This window comes from Vipera ursinii (genome assembly GCF_947247035.1).
Source record: "Vipera ursinii genome assembly, chromosome: 6".
In the NCBI taxonomy this organism is placed as follows: domain Eukaryota; kingdom Metazoa; phylum Chordata; class Lepidosauria; order Squamata; family Viperidae; genus Vipera; species Vipera ursinii.
In genome coordinates, this window is record NC_139515.1 from 35,168,486 (window position 1) to 35,187,979 (window position 19,494).

General features: G+C 45.6%; 1 protein-coding gene across 3 annotated transcripts in view; it reads right to left on the reverse strand.

The window, feature by feature from the left end:
• YAF2 (YY1 associated factor 2) overlaps positions 1-16,771 on the reverse strand; it is a 48,590-nt gene extending 31,819 nt beyond the window's left edge. Inside the window, exons 1-2 of one of the 3 annotated variants that reach the window (XR_014492794.1) lie at positions 16,083-16,771; positions 15,557-15,682 (exon numbers count right to left, since the gene is read on the reverse strand). Coding sequence is in view for 2 of the 3 variants with exons in the window: in XM_083365231.1 (XP_083221357.1) it covers positions 15,557-15,682; positions 16,083-16,108 (152 nt within the window). In the remaining variant the exon portion in view is untranslated. Of the gene's footprint in view, positions 1-15,556; positions 15,683-15,837; positions 16,023-16,082 lie in introns of those variants that run through there. The other 2 variants (XM_083365232.1, XM_083365231.1) reach the window with 2 other exon arrangements.
• Between the last annotated feature and the right edge of the window lie 2,723 nt (positions 16,772-19,494).

Consider the following 19,494-nt stretch of genomic DNA (forward strand, 5'->3'; position numbering starts at 1 on the left):
CAGGCACAAGGTTTTATTTTCGGAGGATGTCTTACCCGCTTAACCTAGGACTGCCACAGGCAGGTCTCCCACACCCTGACAGCTGTTGCACAGGTGTTTGACTTCTGCAGCTGCTTCAGCTGCATGCCATGTGGTGCATCACATCAGTGTCGCCACTTGCAGTATGCCACATGCCCATTGGTCTGATTGTGGTGGTGCCACTGCTCGCAGGAGGCCGCATGGCTTGTCGCGCCATGTGGCTCGTCACGCCGATGCTGTCACTTACAGCAGGAGGCCACATGGCGCATCCTGCTGGTGCCGCCAGTCGCAGAAGAACTCAGGCAGCAACACACCAGGTGTCAGGGCATGGGAGGCTTGGCTGCAGTGGTAAGTAGGTGCTGGGTGCATGGGGCAGCTCCACACTCTCCCCATCCCTGCCCTAGGTTGGTTTTTATTGTATGTCTCACACAAAACTAGGGCTTATTTGGGAGGTACAGCTTGTATTTGGCACACACATAAAACTCAAGCTAGGGCCTATTTTCAGGATAGATCTTACTTTCAGGGAAACATGGTAAAGTTGCAAATATGGAATCCATGAATAATGAGAATTAACTGTACCTGTTTACAGATTCAGAATAGTAAATATATCATGCAAAAGTCTGAAGTTTCACTCTGTATTTTAAAGCACTTTATTTTGCATAAACAACAACCTCCAAATGTTTCCTGTAGCCAAAGCCAAGTCATATTATTTCTATTTCTACATTTGAATTATTCCCCGCTTTTCTTCCAGAAGTTGCTGAAATATCCTCTAACTTCAATTTCTTTTAATAAATTTATTCCAATATGAAGAAATCTAAATAATACTGTATTATTTAGTTCTAATACAATTATCTATTGTATTACTTGCAGTTTTAATCATGTCTTTTATTTTTGTTTTCTCTCTATAGGTTTCTATGTAAATGACATACTTACTTCATTACCATATAAAAGAAAAGTTGCATGACCATGATGACAAGCAAGGATGATGATTATATAATCATATATAATTATTTAATCATAGGAAGTGCATTTGGAAATGTGGTTCATAAGCATTCATAAGCATTATATTTTTCTTTGTTCAGGGAACATTATCCTAGGATAGACACACATGCAGAATATACATGATCAAGTCTAAAATGCTAACAGTCTTTTGACTATTAGCATAAATTAGAGAAGAGAACAAAAACTAGAGTATAAGAAAAGCACTAGCAAAATATAGCTATTTAAGTAAAATTAATTGGTAGTATGTATTCTGATATAAATGATTTGTGAAAAGCACAGATGAAAATTCATAAAACACTTGTAACCGGTGCTAAAAATAATATAACAATTCTGGAACTTTATTTTTTATCATTGACATTTTGCATTCCAGCTCCTTGCATACCTTCTGAATATTCATACTATTTGGATCTGAGCACAGTTATGTATTATGAATGCTATACTCTCAAATATATATACACTATGATATATTTAAGTTCAAATGGAACTGACTCCCTGGCTACAAGTGTTTTGTGACTCATCAATCCAGCCAATTTTTTAAACAAAACTTTTAATTCCAAAATTCAGAAGGGTTCTTAGCTCATTTCAATACACTCCCCATAGTGGTTATAGAGAAAGAAGTTAAATAAATTTAAGAAGAGACTGGATAGCCATTTGTCTGAAATGGTATACGGTTTCCTGTCTGAGCAGGGGGTTGGACTAGATCACAGGTCCCCAACCTTTGGGGCACCAGAGACCAGTTCCATGGAGAGAGGTTTTTCCGCGGACTAGAGGGTGTGTCAGAATCTATTTATATTCCATTCCTAAGTCCCTATCTGTGCAAACCTAAATGTCACCCCCTTAGTGGATTCTGCCATTCCCAAGGAGGGAAAGAGAAGATGTTAATTGGCCATCTCTATACCTTAGACAAACAAGGTTGTTTATTCAGCCTGCCTGGAGGCCATCACAAAGACCAGGGAAGAAAACCTTTGAAATAAGAACAAAGAAAGGGGGGGGATTCTGGTTTGTATCTCCGACTGGAATGTGAAGGGGAGGAAGTAACAATGTTGTAAATGTACTGATGTTTCTTTTTTTCCCCACGAGGAGTTTTGACACATGGAACTTGAGTGATCCGAGACTGACCAAATGGTCTGAGGAGAGGGGTTTTTACTCAGAGACACTTTAAAAATATTAGTCTGCGACACAGTTTCCAGATCCTGTCTAGATTATTCACTACCATGTAAAAGTTCCTGTTTGGAAAATCCTGTCTCCAAGAGTTCTTCTTTCCTAAGATGTAGATTGGGGTGGGTTCTGACAGGGTGCGTGGTTTTGTGTGCTGTCTGCATCTCATGGATGGAACTTGGCTTGTTTGTGCAGATCAGTTGCTGGGATGCCACGGCCAGTACTGGTCCACGGACCGGGGGTTGGGGACCCCTGGACCAGATGACCTCCAAGGTCCCTTTCAAGATTATTATTATAATTATTTGAGTCTAAATTTTGATCTTGCAGTGCCAGAGGCTTTGAAACTAAAGTTGCAATTATTTATAAGATTGTTTAATTTACATAAGCACCAACATACAATTAAAAGCATATAACAGTTATGCTACTCTTCTGCCTAGTAATTGTTTCTTACAATATAGTTAAGCTTCCACTCTGACCGAAAAATAGAATTTTATATTAACTGATAGAAAGTCTGATCATCATTCAATGTATATCTTCTTTCAGCTTGAATATACTGTAAATATGAATATGAATAAATACTATAAATACCCTAGGTGACTAACAATGATTAAACTGCAAAATACAAACATGGTTTATTTTTTAAAAAAAAATAGAATTAAGATTAACCAAATTACTGTAAACTAGTAAATTATATGCCTTTTGCAAATTTTCTAAACAAAGGAAGACTAGAAAGTAAATATAGTTCAAACAGAAGTGCATTTCAACTTTTAGAAACAATACAGGAAAATGTCTTCTCCTGTATGCAAGATAAATGAAACTATCAGTGGATCTGAAGTTCAAATACTTTGGTCACAAAATCAGAAGACTCATTGGAAAAGACCCTTATGTTGGGAAAGATTGAAAGCAAAAGGAGAAGATGGCAGAAGATGGTTAGATAGTATTATTGATACAGTGGACATGAGTTTGGCAGATTCAGGGAGACAGTGGAAGACAAGGGGGCCTGGTGTGCTATGGTCCATGAGGTCGGGAAGAGTCAGACATGACTTAGCAACTGAACAACAAAATCAGTGGATCTATCATTAAAAGAAATTCTTCCCTAAAGATCTTGTTCAATGCACTACATTTAACCCTTTAAAGGTACATGCCAATATCTGAAATTGTGCCTGATAAGCAAGTGGAACTCTTACAGATATATAATCAGGGCTTTTTTTCTCATAGAATGCTCAGAACGGCGTTCTGGCACCTTTTATTTGGGGGGGGAAGCTTTTCAACAAGCACTGCAGCAATTCCTATTGGCTTTTTTTTTTGCTGCTGAGCCCGCCAAAAGACCCGGCCAGGAAACTGCACAGGCAAGTTGTCTGCAGCAAAGGCTACTTGTCAGGAACTTTGCACCTCTCCCTGCTGCCCAACTACACCATCTCAACTAGGTAAGTAAGAGAGGGCAAGGAGTGGGAGGTGGGTTCTGTGGAGTGCATGTGCACTCCTTCCTTGTGCTCACCTGTCAGCCAGGCTGGTGGCCTACCCGGTGCTGGACCTGGGGAGTGGTTAGCGTGCATCTCCGAACTACGTCCACGTTGGTCTTTCCCGGCTGTGCCTTCCTTGTGTGATGAAACCCAGAAACGGAGCTGCAGCTGGCATCGTTGCTAGAGGTGGGCCAAGTGGGCAGCGCAGCTGAACCCCAGGGGCTGGGGAGGGGGCTCAGGGAGGCAGCCCGGTGTGGCTGTGCCAGACACCTCGCAGCCCTGCAGCCCAGAAATAGCCACAATATCCGGGAAGTCCCCCAGCGGGTGCTGAAGGCCACTGTCCAGCTTCCTTGGCATGGTGGCGAAGGCAGGGGGCTTGGCGTGCTGTAGACCAGGCTGCTGCAGGGCACCGCTGCAGCCCCCATCATGCAACCGCTGCCCAGGGTCAGCCCTGCCCGGCTGGCGGTCCCGTGGAGTGTGTTGGCCTAGCCAGCGCAGGCAGGCGTCCATCTGAGGGGTGCCGATGGCCCCGGCAGGCAAGCGGGGGAGTGTCCACTGGGTTCCCAGCTGGCCCAGCTCTTCCGCCCCAGCTGCTACTTGTAGTCCGGGTAACTGAGCATGTGGCACACACGGAGCCACTTGGCATCGTCAATGAAGGGCTGCTTCTGGGTGGCGTCGAGGCGCTGCCGGGCAGCACCCAGCCACTTGGAAAGCTCTGAGTTGTGCAGCTGGGGCTACTCTTGCGTGATCCGCTGCCGCTGCACGCACAACCAGACCATGAAGGCGTTCATGGGCCATTTCACCTTCTCTGACTAGGCTGTACAGGGCAGTGGCTGCGGCGGGGCTGAGGCTGGCGGGAACGGGCCCGCTGCCCAGCCACTGGCGGGTGCCTCCGGGGTGTAGAAGCCCACAAACATCTTCCCACCTGTCGGGGAGGGCCAGACTAGAGAGTCTGTAGAGGTCCCTCAGCTGGAGCAGCCGGCAGCAAGCGAGCTGCAGAATGTGGGTCCCAATTTTAAGCTGGGCTTAACTAGGGGCCTCTGGTGGAAACACATTAAGAGGCCCCTGATACATTTTTAGCTGGATATTTTAAAGGGTTAGGGAAGGGGAGGGATAATAGGATGGGGAGGGAATTTTTAATTAATACTCAATCTGGGCCTGAGAGGGGTCCCGGCGGGACAGGGTTGAGGGGAGAGGCTGCTGGTTCTGTGTGTACTGGGGTGGGGCTTCAAATCCCCACGACAATAGGGAACGGCAGCAGATGTATGCACGGAGGGCTGTATTGACATCCGGGATTGCGCCCCCGCTGCTTGCGAGCGGTGACGCGCTCCGACCCTCCGATTAGCACCCTTTTACCCAGGGGTGAGGGTGATCAGGCCCCTGAGCTCAGGCTGGTTTACCTTAACGCCAGGTCCATTGTTAATAAGGCTCCCCTCGTTCGAGACTTGATCGAGGAGGAACGTGCAGATCTGGCATGCATTACAGAAACCTGGTTGGGCTCAGAGGGAGGAGTCCCTCTGATTGAGTTATACCCCCCAGGTTTCCATGTGCTACACCAGCCACGGGCTCAGGGCAGGGGCGGTGGGGTGGCGGTGGTTATCAGGGAGACTTTATGTCCGCGGGAGACCACCATTGTCCAGATTGCTGGGAGTGAGTCCCTCCTCCTGAGATGTGGTTCTCGGGTTCAGATGGGCTTGTTGCTTACATACCTGGCGCCCAGCTGTGTGGCAACTACTCTGCCCGAGCTGCTCAACACCCTCTCAGGGTTGATGGTGGAGTTCCCCAGGCTCATAGTGCTGGGTGACTTCAACCTGCCTTCCCTGGGAGGGTCATCGGAGCTAGCCCGGGAGTTCATGGCCTCCATGACGGCCATGGACCTGAATCAAGTAATTCAAGGCCCGACTCATGTGGGGGTCACACTCTCGACCTGGTGTTCCTGTCTGGACAGTGGTTGGATGATTTGGGACGGTGTTTACCGGTTGTTACTCCCCTGTCATGGTCCGACCATCATCTCCTGCGGCTGGTCTTCCGTTATGCCACCCCCCGCTGCTAGGCGGCGGAACCAACCAGATGGTTCCGCCCCAGGTGCCTAATGGACCGTGAACGGTTCCAGATGGCGCTTGGGTCTATACCTATTGCCCTCACTCACAGCCCAGCTGATGTCTTGGTGGATGCCTGGGAAAGGGCGGCCACTGAGGCACTCAACTGTGTTGTACCCTTGCAACCTCTGACCCGTCGCAGATCCCGTTGGGCTCCATGGTTTTCTATGGAGCTCCAAGAGATGAAACGTCGGAGACGGGGTCAAGAGAGCGATTGGAGGTCCAGCCGTTCCGAATCTGACCAATTGCAGTTAAGAACCTTTATAAGGTCTTATCTTGCTGCGATGAGGACAGCGAGGGGTAACTACTTCGCCGCCCTCATCGCGTCCGCAGATAATCGCCCAGCCGCCTTGTTTAGGGTGACTCGCTCCCTTCTTAACCAGGAGGTGAGGGGGGGATCCCTTGCAAGGACGGGCCGAGGAGTATAGTCATCATCTGACGGACAAAATCGCTCAGATCCGGGCCGGTTTGGACTCTGACTGGGTGGATTCTGACGTGGAGGAATCGGACGGTCCTGAGCATGTTATCTGGACTGAGTTCAATCCTGTTTCCCCTGATGATGTGGACAGGATGGGGAGGCTGAGCTCCGCCACTTGTTTGTTGGATCCGTGCCCCTCCTGGCTGGTTTATGCGGCTCGGGAGGGGACACGAGGCTGGTTCCAGGCAGTAATAACTGCTTCTTTGAAAGAGGGCATCTTCCCCGCTGCCTTGAAGGAGGCGGTGGTGAGACCCCTCCTCAAAAAGCCTGCCCTGGACCCAGCTGTTTTAAATAACTATCGTCCAGTCTCCAATCTTCGCTTACTGTCCACATCAGCTTCCTCTGTTCCTCGAGGAAACTGATTATCTGGACCCGTACCAATCGGGTTTCAGGCCCGGTCACAGCACGGAGACGGCACTGGTTGCGCTGGTGAATGATCTCTGGCGGGCTCAGGACAGGGGTTGCTCCTCTGTCCTAGTCCTATTAGATCTCTCAGTGGCTTTCGATACCATCGACCATGGTATCCTACTGCGACGGCTCAGGGGGCTGGGAGTGGGAGGCACCGTTTTACGGTGATTCTCCTATCTCTTGGGATGCTCGCAGTTGGTGTTGACGGAGGGCAGAGATCCACCCAGAGGCCTCTCACTTGTGGAGTCCCTCAGGGGTTGGTTCTCTCGCCCCTCCTGTTCAACATCTATATGAAGCCGCTGGACAAGGTCATTCGTGGTTTCGGGGTGGGGTATCATCAGTATGCTGATGATACCCAACTTTTTCTCTCTACCCCGAACCAACCCAGCGATGCCCTCGCCGTGATGTTCCGTTGCCTGGAGGCGGTCCAGGTCTGGATGGGGAGAAACAGGCTTCGTCTCAATCCTGCCAAGACTGAGTGGCTTTACATATCGGCATCTCGAGCTAACCAAACTATTCCACCTTTATTGATGGGGGGTGAGGTGCTACCCCCCGTTGATAGGGCTCGCAACTTGGGCGTCCTCCTGGACTCACAGCTCAACTTTGAAGATCATATAGGAGCCGTGACCAGGGGAGCTTTTGCCCAGGTTCGCCTGGTGCAGCAGTTGCAACCCTACCTGGACCAAGATGCCCTACGCACAGTCACTCATGCGCTCGTGACCTCCCGTTTAGACTACTGCAACGCTCTCTACATGGGGTTGCCCTTGAGGACCACTCGGAGGCTTCAACTGGTGCAGAATGAGGCTGCACGAGTTGTGATGGGGGTTTCCCGATACTCCCATGTAACACCTCTACTCCGTGAGCTGTATTGGCTTCTGGTTGCCCTCCGGGTGAGATTCAAGGTGCTGGTAATGACCTATAAAGCCCTAAAAGGCTTGGGTCCGGGATATTTGAGGGAACACCTGCTGCCAGCATCAAGCTCCCTTCGTCCAGTGCGCTCGCAGAGAGAGGGTCTTCTCAGGGTGCCGCCGGTAAAAGATTGCCGGTGGATAACACCCAGGGGGAGGGCCTTTTCTGTGGGTGCGCCTGCCCTCTGGAACCAGCTGCCCATGGAGCTCAGGACTACCCATGACCTACGTTCATTCCGCCGAGACCTGAAGACTTGGCTCTTTGAGCTCTCTGACCCAGGCTGAGAATTTTAACTGGGTTTTATTTTCAGGGATAATTTAATCTTTTATTTGTCTTTTAACTTTGTATTTTGTATTGGTATGATTTTAAAATGCCCTGTAAACCGCCCTGAGTCCTTCGGGAAAGGGCGGTATATAAATCTAATAAAATCTTTAAAAAAATCTAAATTTCTACTTTCCAAGGTCAAGAAGACAGTGAAAAACAAACTAGTTCTTGCCTTGCTCAGCAGTGCGGGTTGATCCCTTTCCATCATCCCACCCTTCCGTTCCTCACACAGCCTGTTACTCGACCACAAAGAGCTGCTGCCCAGCACATTAGATCACAATAAATTACTGGTTGACCTCTACCTTCTGGAGTGTTCAGTTTAATTATATAAATAAACATATAAATAAAATTATATAAATAAAAGATTAACAAGATGAGTTCCGGCACCTTTTTTTTTTTAGAAAAAAAGCCCTGTATATAATTATTTTACTTTGCATTAGATAGCAGTTTAGCTGCTATGTACCAATTGCAACTTTGATTAGGGAGGGTGAAAGTGAAAGGAATTAAGGTATTGGAGAAAAGGGAATCCCAAAGTCAAGGATTCTAATGAAAAATTGAACTGAATAGCCTATGGAGGTTTAAAAAACAAATAGAGAAATAAGAAACAACAAAACTGGAGCTGTGGAAGAAAAAAAAAATGAGTTGGCTCTCCAAGACAGTGAGATTTGAGACGTGAATTTCTTTACAGAAATGTGAAGATACATTTACTGGCATACACAGAAACAAAACTGAGCAAGTTCATTGCCATACAAAGAGATGCATTCTTACCTTCTTTCCCCAATTGTTTTATACATATATTACTGTTTTCTGCTTGTTAGCTGCCCAGGCTTATTTGATCAAAATTTACATAATAAAAAAGATAACGACAAAGAAAGTGAGATTTTTTTTAAAACTGAAATCTGGGTTCAAACAAGTGGCTTTGGAGTCAGAATCACTTTGGTTTTATTCTGTACTCATTTTCTTGGACAAATGATTTGCCTTTACGTTTTGCCACTTCTATTAAGGACATTAGTACGAACATTATATCAACTGTTATGTTAATGCACACGATCTTCTGATAACCATTTTGTAATAAGAATGTAAGATTCATGAATCAAGGCAAGCTGGACGTGGTCAAACAAGAGATGACAAGACTGAACATCAACATCAGCGAACTAAAATGGACAGGAATGGGTAAATTTAATTCAGATGACCATCAGGTATACTACTGCGAGCAAGAATCCCTCAAAAGAAATGGAGTAGTCAATAAAAGAGTAGGAAAAGCAATACTGGGATACAACCCCCCAAATGACAGAATGATCTCAGTGCGAATCCAAGGCAAACCATTCAATATAACAATAGTCCAAGTCTATGCCCCAATCACTGATGCTGAAGAGGATGGAATTGACCAGTTCTATGAAGCCCTACAGCACCTTATAGAATCAACACCAAAAAATGATGTCCTTATCATCATGGGGGATTGGAATGCTAAAGTAGGAAGCCAAAAGATAACAGGAATAACAGGAAAGTTTGGCCTTGGAGTACAAAATGAAGCAGGGCTCATAGAATTTTGTCAAGAGAATACGATGGTCATAGCAAACACTCTGTTCGAACAACCCAAGAGACAGCTGTACACATGGACATCACCAGATGGCCAACAAAGAAATCAGATTGACTATGTGCTCTGCAGCCAAAGATGGAGAAGCTCTATACAGTCAGTAAAAACAAGACCAGGAGCTGACTGCGGCTTAGATCATGAGCTTCTCGTTGCAAAATTTAGGCTTAAATTGAAGAAAGGAGGGAAAAGCACTAGGCCACTCAGATATGAACTAAATCATATTTCTGATGAATACACAGTAGAGGTGACAAATAGATTTAAGGAATTAGATCTGATAGACAGAGTGCCTGAAGAATTATGGACGGAAGTTCGCAACATTGTACAAGAGGTAGCAACTAAAACCATCCCAAAGAAAAAGAAATGCAAGAAAGCAAAATGGCTTTCTGAGGAAGCTTTGCAAATAGCTGAGGAAAGCGAAAGGAAAGGGAGAAAGAGAAAGATACACCCAATTGAATGCAGAATTCCAGAGAATAGCTAGAAGAGATAAGAATGCCTTCTTAAATGAACAATGCAAAAAAAATAGAGCCCCTTCATGGATTACTGCCTTGTCGTGACGAAGGGGCTTGCGTAATTCAATGAAGCTATGAGCTATGCCGTGCAGGGCCACCCAAGACGGAAAGGTCATAGCAGAGAGTTCTGACAAAATGTGATCCAATGGAGAAGGAAATGGCAACCCACTCCAGTATCTTTGCCATGAAAACCCTATGGACAGTACCAAAAGGCAAAACAATATGACGCTGGAAGATGAGCCCCTCAGGTCGGAAGGCATCAAATATGCTACTGGGGAAGAGCAGAGGGCTAGTACTAGTAGTGCCAGAAAGAATGAAGCGACTGGGCCAAAGCCAAAAGGACGCTCAGCTGTGGATGTGTCTGGTGGTGAAAAGAAAGTCCGATGCTGTAAAGATTTTTTCTCCATAGGAACCTGGAATGTAAGATCCATGAATCAAGGAAAGCTGGACGTGGTCAAACAAGAGATGACAAGACTGAACATCGACATCTTAGGTATCAGCGAACTAAAATGGACAGGAATGGATGAATTTAATTCAGATGACCATCAGGTATACTACTGCAGGCAAGAATCCCTCAGAAGAAATGGAGTAGCCTTCATAGTCAATAAAAGAGTAGGAAAAGCAATAATGGGATACTTGGAATGCTAAAGTAAGAAGCCAAAAGATAACGGGAATAACAGGAAAGTTTGGCCCTGGAGTACAAAATGAAGCAGGGCACAGGCTGATAGAATTTTGTCAAGAGAATACAATGGTGATAGCAAACACTCTTTTCCAACAACCCAAGAGACGGCTCTACACATGGACATCACCAGACGGTCAACACAGAAATCAGTTTACATTCCAATTCCAAAGAAAGGCAGTGCCAAATAATGTTCAAACTATCGCACCATTGCACTCATTTCACATGCTAGTAAAGTTATGCTTAAAATTCTACAAGCTAGACTCCAGCAGTATGTGGATCGAGAACTACCAGAAGTACAGGCAGGATTTCGAAGAGGCAGAGGAACTAGAGATCAAATTGCCAACATACGCTGGATCATGGAGAAAGCTAGAGAGTTCCAGAAAAACATCTACTTCTGCTTCATTGACTATGCTAAAGCCTTTGATTGTGTGGATCATAACAAACTGTGGCAAGTCCTTAAAGAGTTGGGTGTACCAGACCATCTTATTTGTCTCTTGAGAAACCTATATGCGGGCCAAGAAGCAACAGTGAGAACTGGACACGGAACCACTGATTGGTTCAAAATTGGGAAAGGAGTCCGGCAAGGCTGTATACTGTTGCCTTGCCTATTTAACTTATATGCAGAGCACATCATGAGAAAGGCAGGGCTAGATGAATCAAAGGTTGGAATTAAGATTGCTGGAAGAAATATCAACAACCTAAGCTATGCAGATGATACCACTCTAATGGCAGAAAGTGAATAGGAACTGAAGAGTCTCTTGTTGCGGGTGAAGAAGGAGAGTGCAAAAGTTGGGTAGAAACTAAACATTAAGAAAACCAAAATCATGGCATCTGGCCCTCTCAATTCCTGGCAAATAGATGGGGAAGAAATGGAGGTAGTGACAGATTTTATTTTCCTGGGCTCCAAGATCACTGCAGATGGGGACTGTAGCCAAGAAATTAAAAGATGATTGCTCCTGGGGAGGAAAGCCATGGCAAATCTAGACAGCACATTAAAAAGCAGAGACATCACCCTGTGAACAAAAGTGCGTATAGTCAAGGCTATGGTCTTCCCAGTTGCAATGTATGGCAGTGATAGTTGGACCATAAAAAAGGCTGAGCGCCAAAGAATTGAGGCCTTTGAACTATGGTGCTGGAGAAGACTCCTGTGAGTCCCTTGGACTGCAAGGCGATCAAACCGGTCAGTCCTAGAGGAGATCAACCCTGACTGCTCTTTAGAAGGCCAGATCCTGAAGCTAAAACTCAAATACTTTGGCCACCTAATGAGAAGGAAGGACTCACTGGAGAAGAGCCTAATGCTGGGAAAGATTGAGGGCAATAGAAGAAGGGGACGACAGAGAATGAGGTGGCTGGATGGAGTTACTGAAGCAGTAGGCGTGAGCTTAAATGGACTCCAGAAGATGGTAGAGGACAGGAAAGCCTGGAGGAATGTTGGCCATAGGGTCACGATGGGTCGGACACGACTTCGCAACTAACAACAACAAATAGAAGAAAACAATAAAATAGGGAGAACCAGAGATCTCTTCAAGAAAATTGGAGATATGAAGGGAACGTTTCATGCAAAGATGGGCATGATAAAGGACCAAAATGGCAGAGACCTAACATGCAAAAGAGATTAAGAAGAGGTGGCAAAATTACACAGAAGAACTATAGAAGAATGAGCTTAACGTCCCAGATAAGCACAATTGGGTGGTCACTGACCTCGAGCCAGACATCCTAGAATGTGAAGTGAAGTCGGCCTTAGGAAAGCTGAACAACAACAAAGCTAGTGGAGGTGACCGTATTGCAGCTGAGCTATTCAAAATCTTAAAAGACGATGCAGTAAAAGTGCTACACTCAATTTGCCAGCAAATTTGGAAAACTCAACAGTGGCCACACGATTGGAAAAGATCAGTTTACATTCCAATTCCAAAGAAAGGCAGTGCCAAAGAATGTTCAAACTATCGCACCATTGCACTCATTTCACATGTTAATAAAGTTATGCTTAAAATCCTACAAGCTAGACTCCAGCAGTATGTGGATCGAGAACTGCTATGGCAAATCTAGACAGCATACTAAAAAGTAGAGACATGACCCTGCCAACAAAAGTGTGTATAGTCAAGGCCATTGTTTTCCCAGTTGCAATGTATGGCTGTGAAAAGATTGGCTGGGAAAGACTGAGGGCAATAGAAGGGGACGGCAGAGAATGAGGTGGCTGGATGGTGTCACTGAAACAGTAGGCGTGAGCTTAAATGGACTCCAGAAGATGGTAGAGGTCACGAAGGCCTGGAGGAATGTTGTCCACGGGATCGCGATGGGTCAGACATGACTTCACAACTAACAACAACAATAGCACCCACACTTTTTCAAAGTCTGAAATGTGTTTATATTGCTGCAAGTTGTAAGAGAATTTGTAACTACAATAGATTCATAACAGGTATCTTGCATAATTGAACTGGGCAGAAGATATTGCTGATAATTTTTTTAAACATCACAAATGCATATGTGCATGCATGTACGCACACACACACTTATCTATCAGCTTGGTCTGAATATTCAAAGTCTGAAAATGTGAAGGAAATAACAAATAATGATATGGGTACAAATACGTCAAGATCTCAGTATTAATAGCTGTGAGTCCCCAGTGACAGAAAACAGAATTGAACCAATCTGCACATGGATCACTTGCTTTATATATTTAAGTAAAACACTTCTGTTTAATTTTATGAATTAAATGCTAAGCAGTGTCCTAGATCAGGGCTTTTCAACCAGTGGTACGGGTATCACCTGTGGTACATTGGCACCTGGCAGGTGGTACACGACCATCCTAGAAAAGTGGTAGCAGGGGAGGGGAATGAGCTGAACCAGTGGCAGCACCGCACAAGCCTGAGCGAGAAATGGCTGGAGCTGCAGGGCTGTCAGGGCTCAGCAGAAGCGCCTGGATCAGCGCTTCTTCGGGGCTGTCAGGGCTCAGTGGAAGTGCCAGGATCAGTGCCAGGCTCCAGCTGGAACTCGGCGCTGATCCTGGTGCTTCTGAGCCCAGAAGAAGTGCTGATCAGCTGGAATGTTGCAGCATCTCCAGGGTCTTGTGATTTACAATCAGATGCTTGGCAACTGATTCATATTTATGATGGTCAGTGTCCCAGGGTCTTGAGAAGTGACCAAAACCTGCTGCAACCACCCAGCAGGGGGGGAATAAAAACCAAAGACACCCCCACCCCATTCCCACTGCCAATCCTCAACAGAAATGCTCACAACAATGAAAACCTCGGACAGAAGGAAGCGCGCCACCGAGCGGGCAGGCAGGTGTCTTGCTTGGCTGTGGCTTGAGGGGCACTTTTTTCAGTGCCATTGTTATTTCGAACAGTCACTAAGCAAACTGTTGTAAGTCGGGGACTACCTATACTTCATCACTTTTTTCCTTTTTTTTTGGTCATCAAATTTTTGACACCTTGCTAGGCGATTGGTGATACTCGGATGTTGCCATATCCTAAAAGTGGTACAATGGATGAAAAGGTTGAAAAGCCCTGTCCTAGATTACTACTGGATGCAGAATTTGATCTCAAAATTTGATCTCTAACTCTATTAAGAAACAGCTGTGAGAGATGGTCCTTTGAAAGAAAGCATGTATTGGCACTGTAAATCAGTAACTTTTTAAAGTAATAGTGGGACGAAGCAGATAAGTGTAATATGAAAATATTATATTTTAATTATATTTACACACTTGTATAATCATGTAAAGCAGAGTTCCCCAACCTTTCTGGTGAGGCCACAAGCATCTGCAACACTCATGTGAGTAGGGCTGTGCGCATGCATGAGCGCGCACCAGCCTGCCACTCATGCAGCCTGGTTGTGAATAGGCCACAGTGGGCTGTGACCCACAGGTTGGAGACCCCTGATGTAAAGAAGCTGGGAGTAGCTCAGCAAAAACTTATTGACTAGGAAATCCTACTGATATCAATTATCTGCATCAAGAGAAACTCTGCTGTTTTTCTAGTTTGTGGACTAACAAACCTGCTCCACCTTTGCCTCCCAAATTACCAATAACCATGTTTTTCACTTTTTTTAACATCAAACAGGAGCTTGAAATTTTCATAACCTCAGCAGCCACCACTCGTCTTTCATAATTATTTATCTCCATCCAGTATTTGCTCATTTCCCTCTCTCCTTATAATAACTGTTTTTGGATAATCAGATAATTTTTAACAGTTCTAGAATACAGGGGCAGAAAAATATACTTTTGATTGTCTACATTACCATTGCTAATATTTTCAAAAGTAATAGAGAGTACTTTCTGACCTCTCGTGATAAACAGTATATATGTGATTATCTAATATCATAATATAAATGGACTTGTCCATGTGTGCACATATGTGTATGTGTACACAGCACAGTATAACAACAGTTTCTCAATAAAAGAAATAACAAAATCTGGTCCATTTTTGTTTTCTTTTCAACTGATGATGACACAAATTCTGTTCTCACAATTTGTGGAACTGCTTGCTATTAATATTTGGTCAGATTGAGCATTCCAAAGTAAGATACTTTATCTTATCAGGATTAAAAACCAACAGCCAACACTTCCCATCTCCCTATATATCCAGAGAAGTGGGAAGCAGGCAGAAAGAGCATCTTATCCTAGCCACAAGTTCACCAAAGGGAATTCTCCTTCAGCCCAAGAGTGAGATTTTTATTGAAGAAAAGAAGAGAAAGGATGCAAAACGGATCTGTTACATTTCCCATAGAAGAAAGCAATCGATAGGCCTGCCCCGATGGCTATGGTGATGGCAGTCGCCGGCTACCATGTTGTGATCTACCTTTCCTGACCGGGGCTGTCTTATCCCTACCGCCGCCCCCCCCCCCTCCGTCCCCACTCCTGCTTTGCCCGGTGAAGTGGCTGTCAGGCCAGGCCTCTTGCCCGCTCACTCACCGAGTGGAGGTGCCCTTTCTCACATCGCACATCATGCACTTGAAGGCCTCGGCGCTGTTCCGGAAGGTGCACACACTGCAGTCCCAATAGCCCTCGTCGGAGGAGGGTTTCGGTTGCCGCTTCGGCCTACCCAAAAAAGCGGCGGGGCGGGGGAGGGAGAAGAGGAGGAGAGGGAGGACGAGGAAAAACGGAAGGAAATTTAAGACACAAAACAAGGCATCGCTGCGGCCGCCCTTCCCCCCCTCCCTGCTTAGCCTCGGCCGCCGCTTCCCACCAACTACCTCATCTCCTCCTCCTCCTCCTCACCGCCATCGCTTCTGCTACGTTGGGGGGCGCCAAAGACTTTGGCAGCGGAAGACGGGGGGGGGGGAAGAAGTGGGGAAGCCAGCCTCTCAGCCCCGCCGCCTCTGCATTCCGTCTACAGACCGGCCTGTCCACGGAGGCCCTGCCTGCCTGCCTGCCTGCCTGCCTGCCTGCCTGCCTGTCTGAGAGCTTGCCCTCCCGCTCTCCTTTCCGCCCTCCTCACCTTGTGGGGCTCTTCTTGTCTCCCATGCCGACTACAGACGCGTCTCTAGACCGGCGCGGCCTTTTGTATATTTGTCAATAAGGAAGAGTGACCGAAGACTCAGAGAGGCAGGAGCTGGCACTCAGGCGGAGGGACTCAGTGAAGCAGCAGCAGGAGGAGGAGCCGCTGCATCCACTGTTGCTGCGGCGAACAGCTATCGCCTGCCGCCTGCTCCCAAGCGCGGCCACCGCCACCTCCAGATGTCGGGGAAAATCCTGCTGCTGCCGCCCCCTTGCTCAACCCGACCTTGTGCTCCCCCTTTCTTCTCACTCACGTGTTCCTCCCATCGCCAACCAGCGTCAGCCCACAACCAAGACGAGCTGTCCCAGACGGCGGCCGGGGGCAAAGCGGAATGGCTTTTGCCTTACTCAGGCGGTGATGAAAAGAAGTCCTTTTGGGGGCCTGTGTACCGCCGCCGGTTTTCCCTTTTGCGCAAAGACGCGCTAGCCTTGCCGGAGATAGCCTTTTAGCGAACGATTGCCCTAATTTCCAACTTAACACAGTCGCGTCTCCCAGCATTCCCACGCTGTCAACCCAAAATCATATCGTTGGATGCCATATAAATCCGGAGTGACCCTGTTCCACGTTTATACTGGTAAGGACTACAATGCTGACTTCAGCTATGTTTATGTAATTGGGTCCCCGAATGCCTGAAATTATCTCACTCCAAGACATGTACACACATCCCGCTCTGGTACAGCCGTCAGATCTCAGCTAAGACAGGGTCAACTTGCAGTGAGTGATTATTTAACAATGCAAACAATGAAATAGGATTGTGGTGAAGTAACTGATCTGCCTTAAGATTCTGTTATCATCTAAGTAAAGGGGAGTACATCTCATCCCTTTCCATATTCCTTGAACAAATCATAGAGCGTAAAATGTAATGTCGGCAGATGTGCCATTATTATTTAGAATTATTACCGAAAGTGATTGTTGTAGCATCAGTTCGCTATACTTAACCATTTCAATTTTTAGTAGATACATTATTTTAATATTTCCTGGATTGACTGAGGATTCTTCCACATTTGCCATTAACCATGGCATGAACATAGTTCACGGTATGTGATTTTTTTTTTACCTCATCACGTCTTTGTCTCATCCCCAAGCCTATCTAAGGCAGTTTTAAATCAGCCTTTAATCTATACCAATGTTTCCCCTCTTCAGTTGGGTTATGGATACAAACTCATGCTTCACCAATCTTTTGGTTACAGGTGCAGCCAGGGATTAGAATCTGCTGCATTCCTATTGGTCACTTTAGGCTGCTGCAAACATGTATCCCCCCCCTCCCTGCTTCAGACACTAGGCACTGTCCATGGCCATTTTAGCTTGAACTGAAGGAATGACCAGACACTTGTTTTTTACAGAAGCATATGTATGTATAAATGCCTGACCAATAGTGATGGATGGACCAGATATGCTAGCAGATGAGGGCAAGTTTTTTGGAGGGAGGGGAAGAGAGATGGGTAATTTTGGATGTAATATTTATTTCAGGACCCTTATCTCATATTTTTTAGCTAGGCATTCTGGTAGCTGGGCGCCTTGGGCTCAGACTGATATTTTGAATGCCAGATTTATTTATAATAAAACTAATTGCATCCACAATTAAATTGTGGACAAGAGAGCAGTGCTGACATGTATCATCAAAACCTGAATGGACAACGAATACAAAGTTTCTCTCAATATGATTTGTCTGGCAGAGATACAGGTCATTCACAACCTGAAAGCAGTGAGGTGGAAGGCAAATGTCAGCACCCACCTCAACCCATTTCTTAAGAAAGTAGAACTCTTGAAGACAGGGTTTTCTAAGCAGGAACTTTTGCTAAGAAATAGAAGATAGCAGGCGTAATAGACAGGATCTGAGGGATTCCCTTACATGTCGATAATTTTAAAGTGCCCCCAAGCAAACACCACCCCACAGTTCATTTGGTCAGTTCCAGATCAGCCAATCTCCAGGTGGTAAGTCCATCATGGGAAAGGAAAGATAACAATCCGTTTGCAGCATGATTATTTCCACAGCTCCTCACACCTTCGGAGAAATAAACCAGATCCTGGAGGGTTGTATTTCTTCCCCCCACCCACTTTTCTAGTTGCCCGGTTAAGTTCAGAGAGAATGTCTAGTATAGAAAGCAATTTGTTACATTGTAATGGATAGCAGACAGGCAGAATAAACAAAAGGGTACATTTATGGAGGAAGTGAAAACAATAAAGCCCTCATGCCTGTCCTCTCTCCCCCTTGGGAATGGCAGAATCCAGGAGAAGATGAGATTTGTTTTTAGGACAGAGGAGATAGTTAAAATTAAATATAAATGGATTCTGACAGCAATTGTGCATTGCAAGACCTTGTTTGTTGTGAGGAATATTGTTTCACAGGTCACCGGATGCAAAACTATATTTGTGAGGTTAGGCCTGAATGACAGATTGAGCATGTAGCTGTTGTATTTTTCTCCTAGCAGTATAGCAATATCCCTTTCTGAACAACAGCACTTGAATTTGGAGAGTGCAAGGATGGATTTGACTAGATTGTTAGTTCTGATTCATTTTAACCTTTTTTTGGAGTCAGAAGTAACTTGAGAATACATGGTCATCATCAGTGGTTCGCACCACTTTGGTTCACACCACTTTGGCAGAACCGGTAGCTAATTTTTTGTTGCCCAGGCCCAGAATGGACTTCCGGAAGTGGCATCCACACAGAGAACCAGTTGTTCACATAATTGAATCTCACCGCTGGTCATCATAACTATGGGTTGTTTTAAACCATCATGATCCCGGCCTGGCTTTCACCTAGCCTTGGAGGGCATTTTCATTACTTCCTGATGGATGGACAGATTACTACCTCCTTGCCTTTGGTGCCTGATAAATCCAGGGACTTCAAATTTATAGAAGCTATGGGAGAGGTCTGAAGTGACACTGGTGGAAATGAAAATGAATATACCAGACAAGGATACAAACTTAAATTTTAGCCCATTAGGGCAATGATGTATAAATATGTGTCTGTAATATCAGATAGTTGCCTTATTAAGAGTACCTTGAGCCTTTTAGGGAAGAATAGTTAAGAGACAATTGGTGGTAAGTTGCAATTATCTGGCTGAACTTTGTGAATCATTTGTACTATTAGCTTCAAGTAGGAAGTTGAATGAATAGAATAAAAAGACATAATGCCCTGTAATGTTTCTTGGGAGGTTTCTGAGATTATAGTTCTTGAATCAGCTTTGTCACATGTAGGCAAGACAGTCTGGGAGGTGATAGGAAATTGGATTCAGGTGATAATCAACACCTATTTGAGGGACAGAGAAATGGGTTTGAAAGAGGCACTGGTCTGCTCTCTGCTTAAGAAAACTTCTAGCTTCCACTTTCTAGAAGCAGTGTCCAGGGG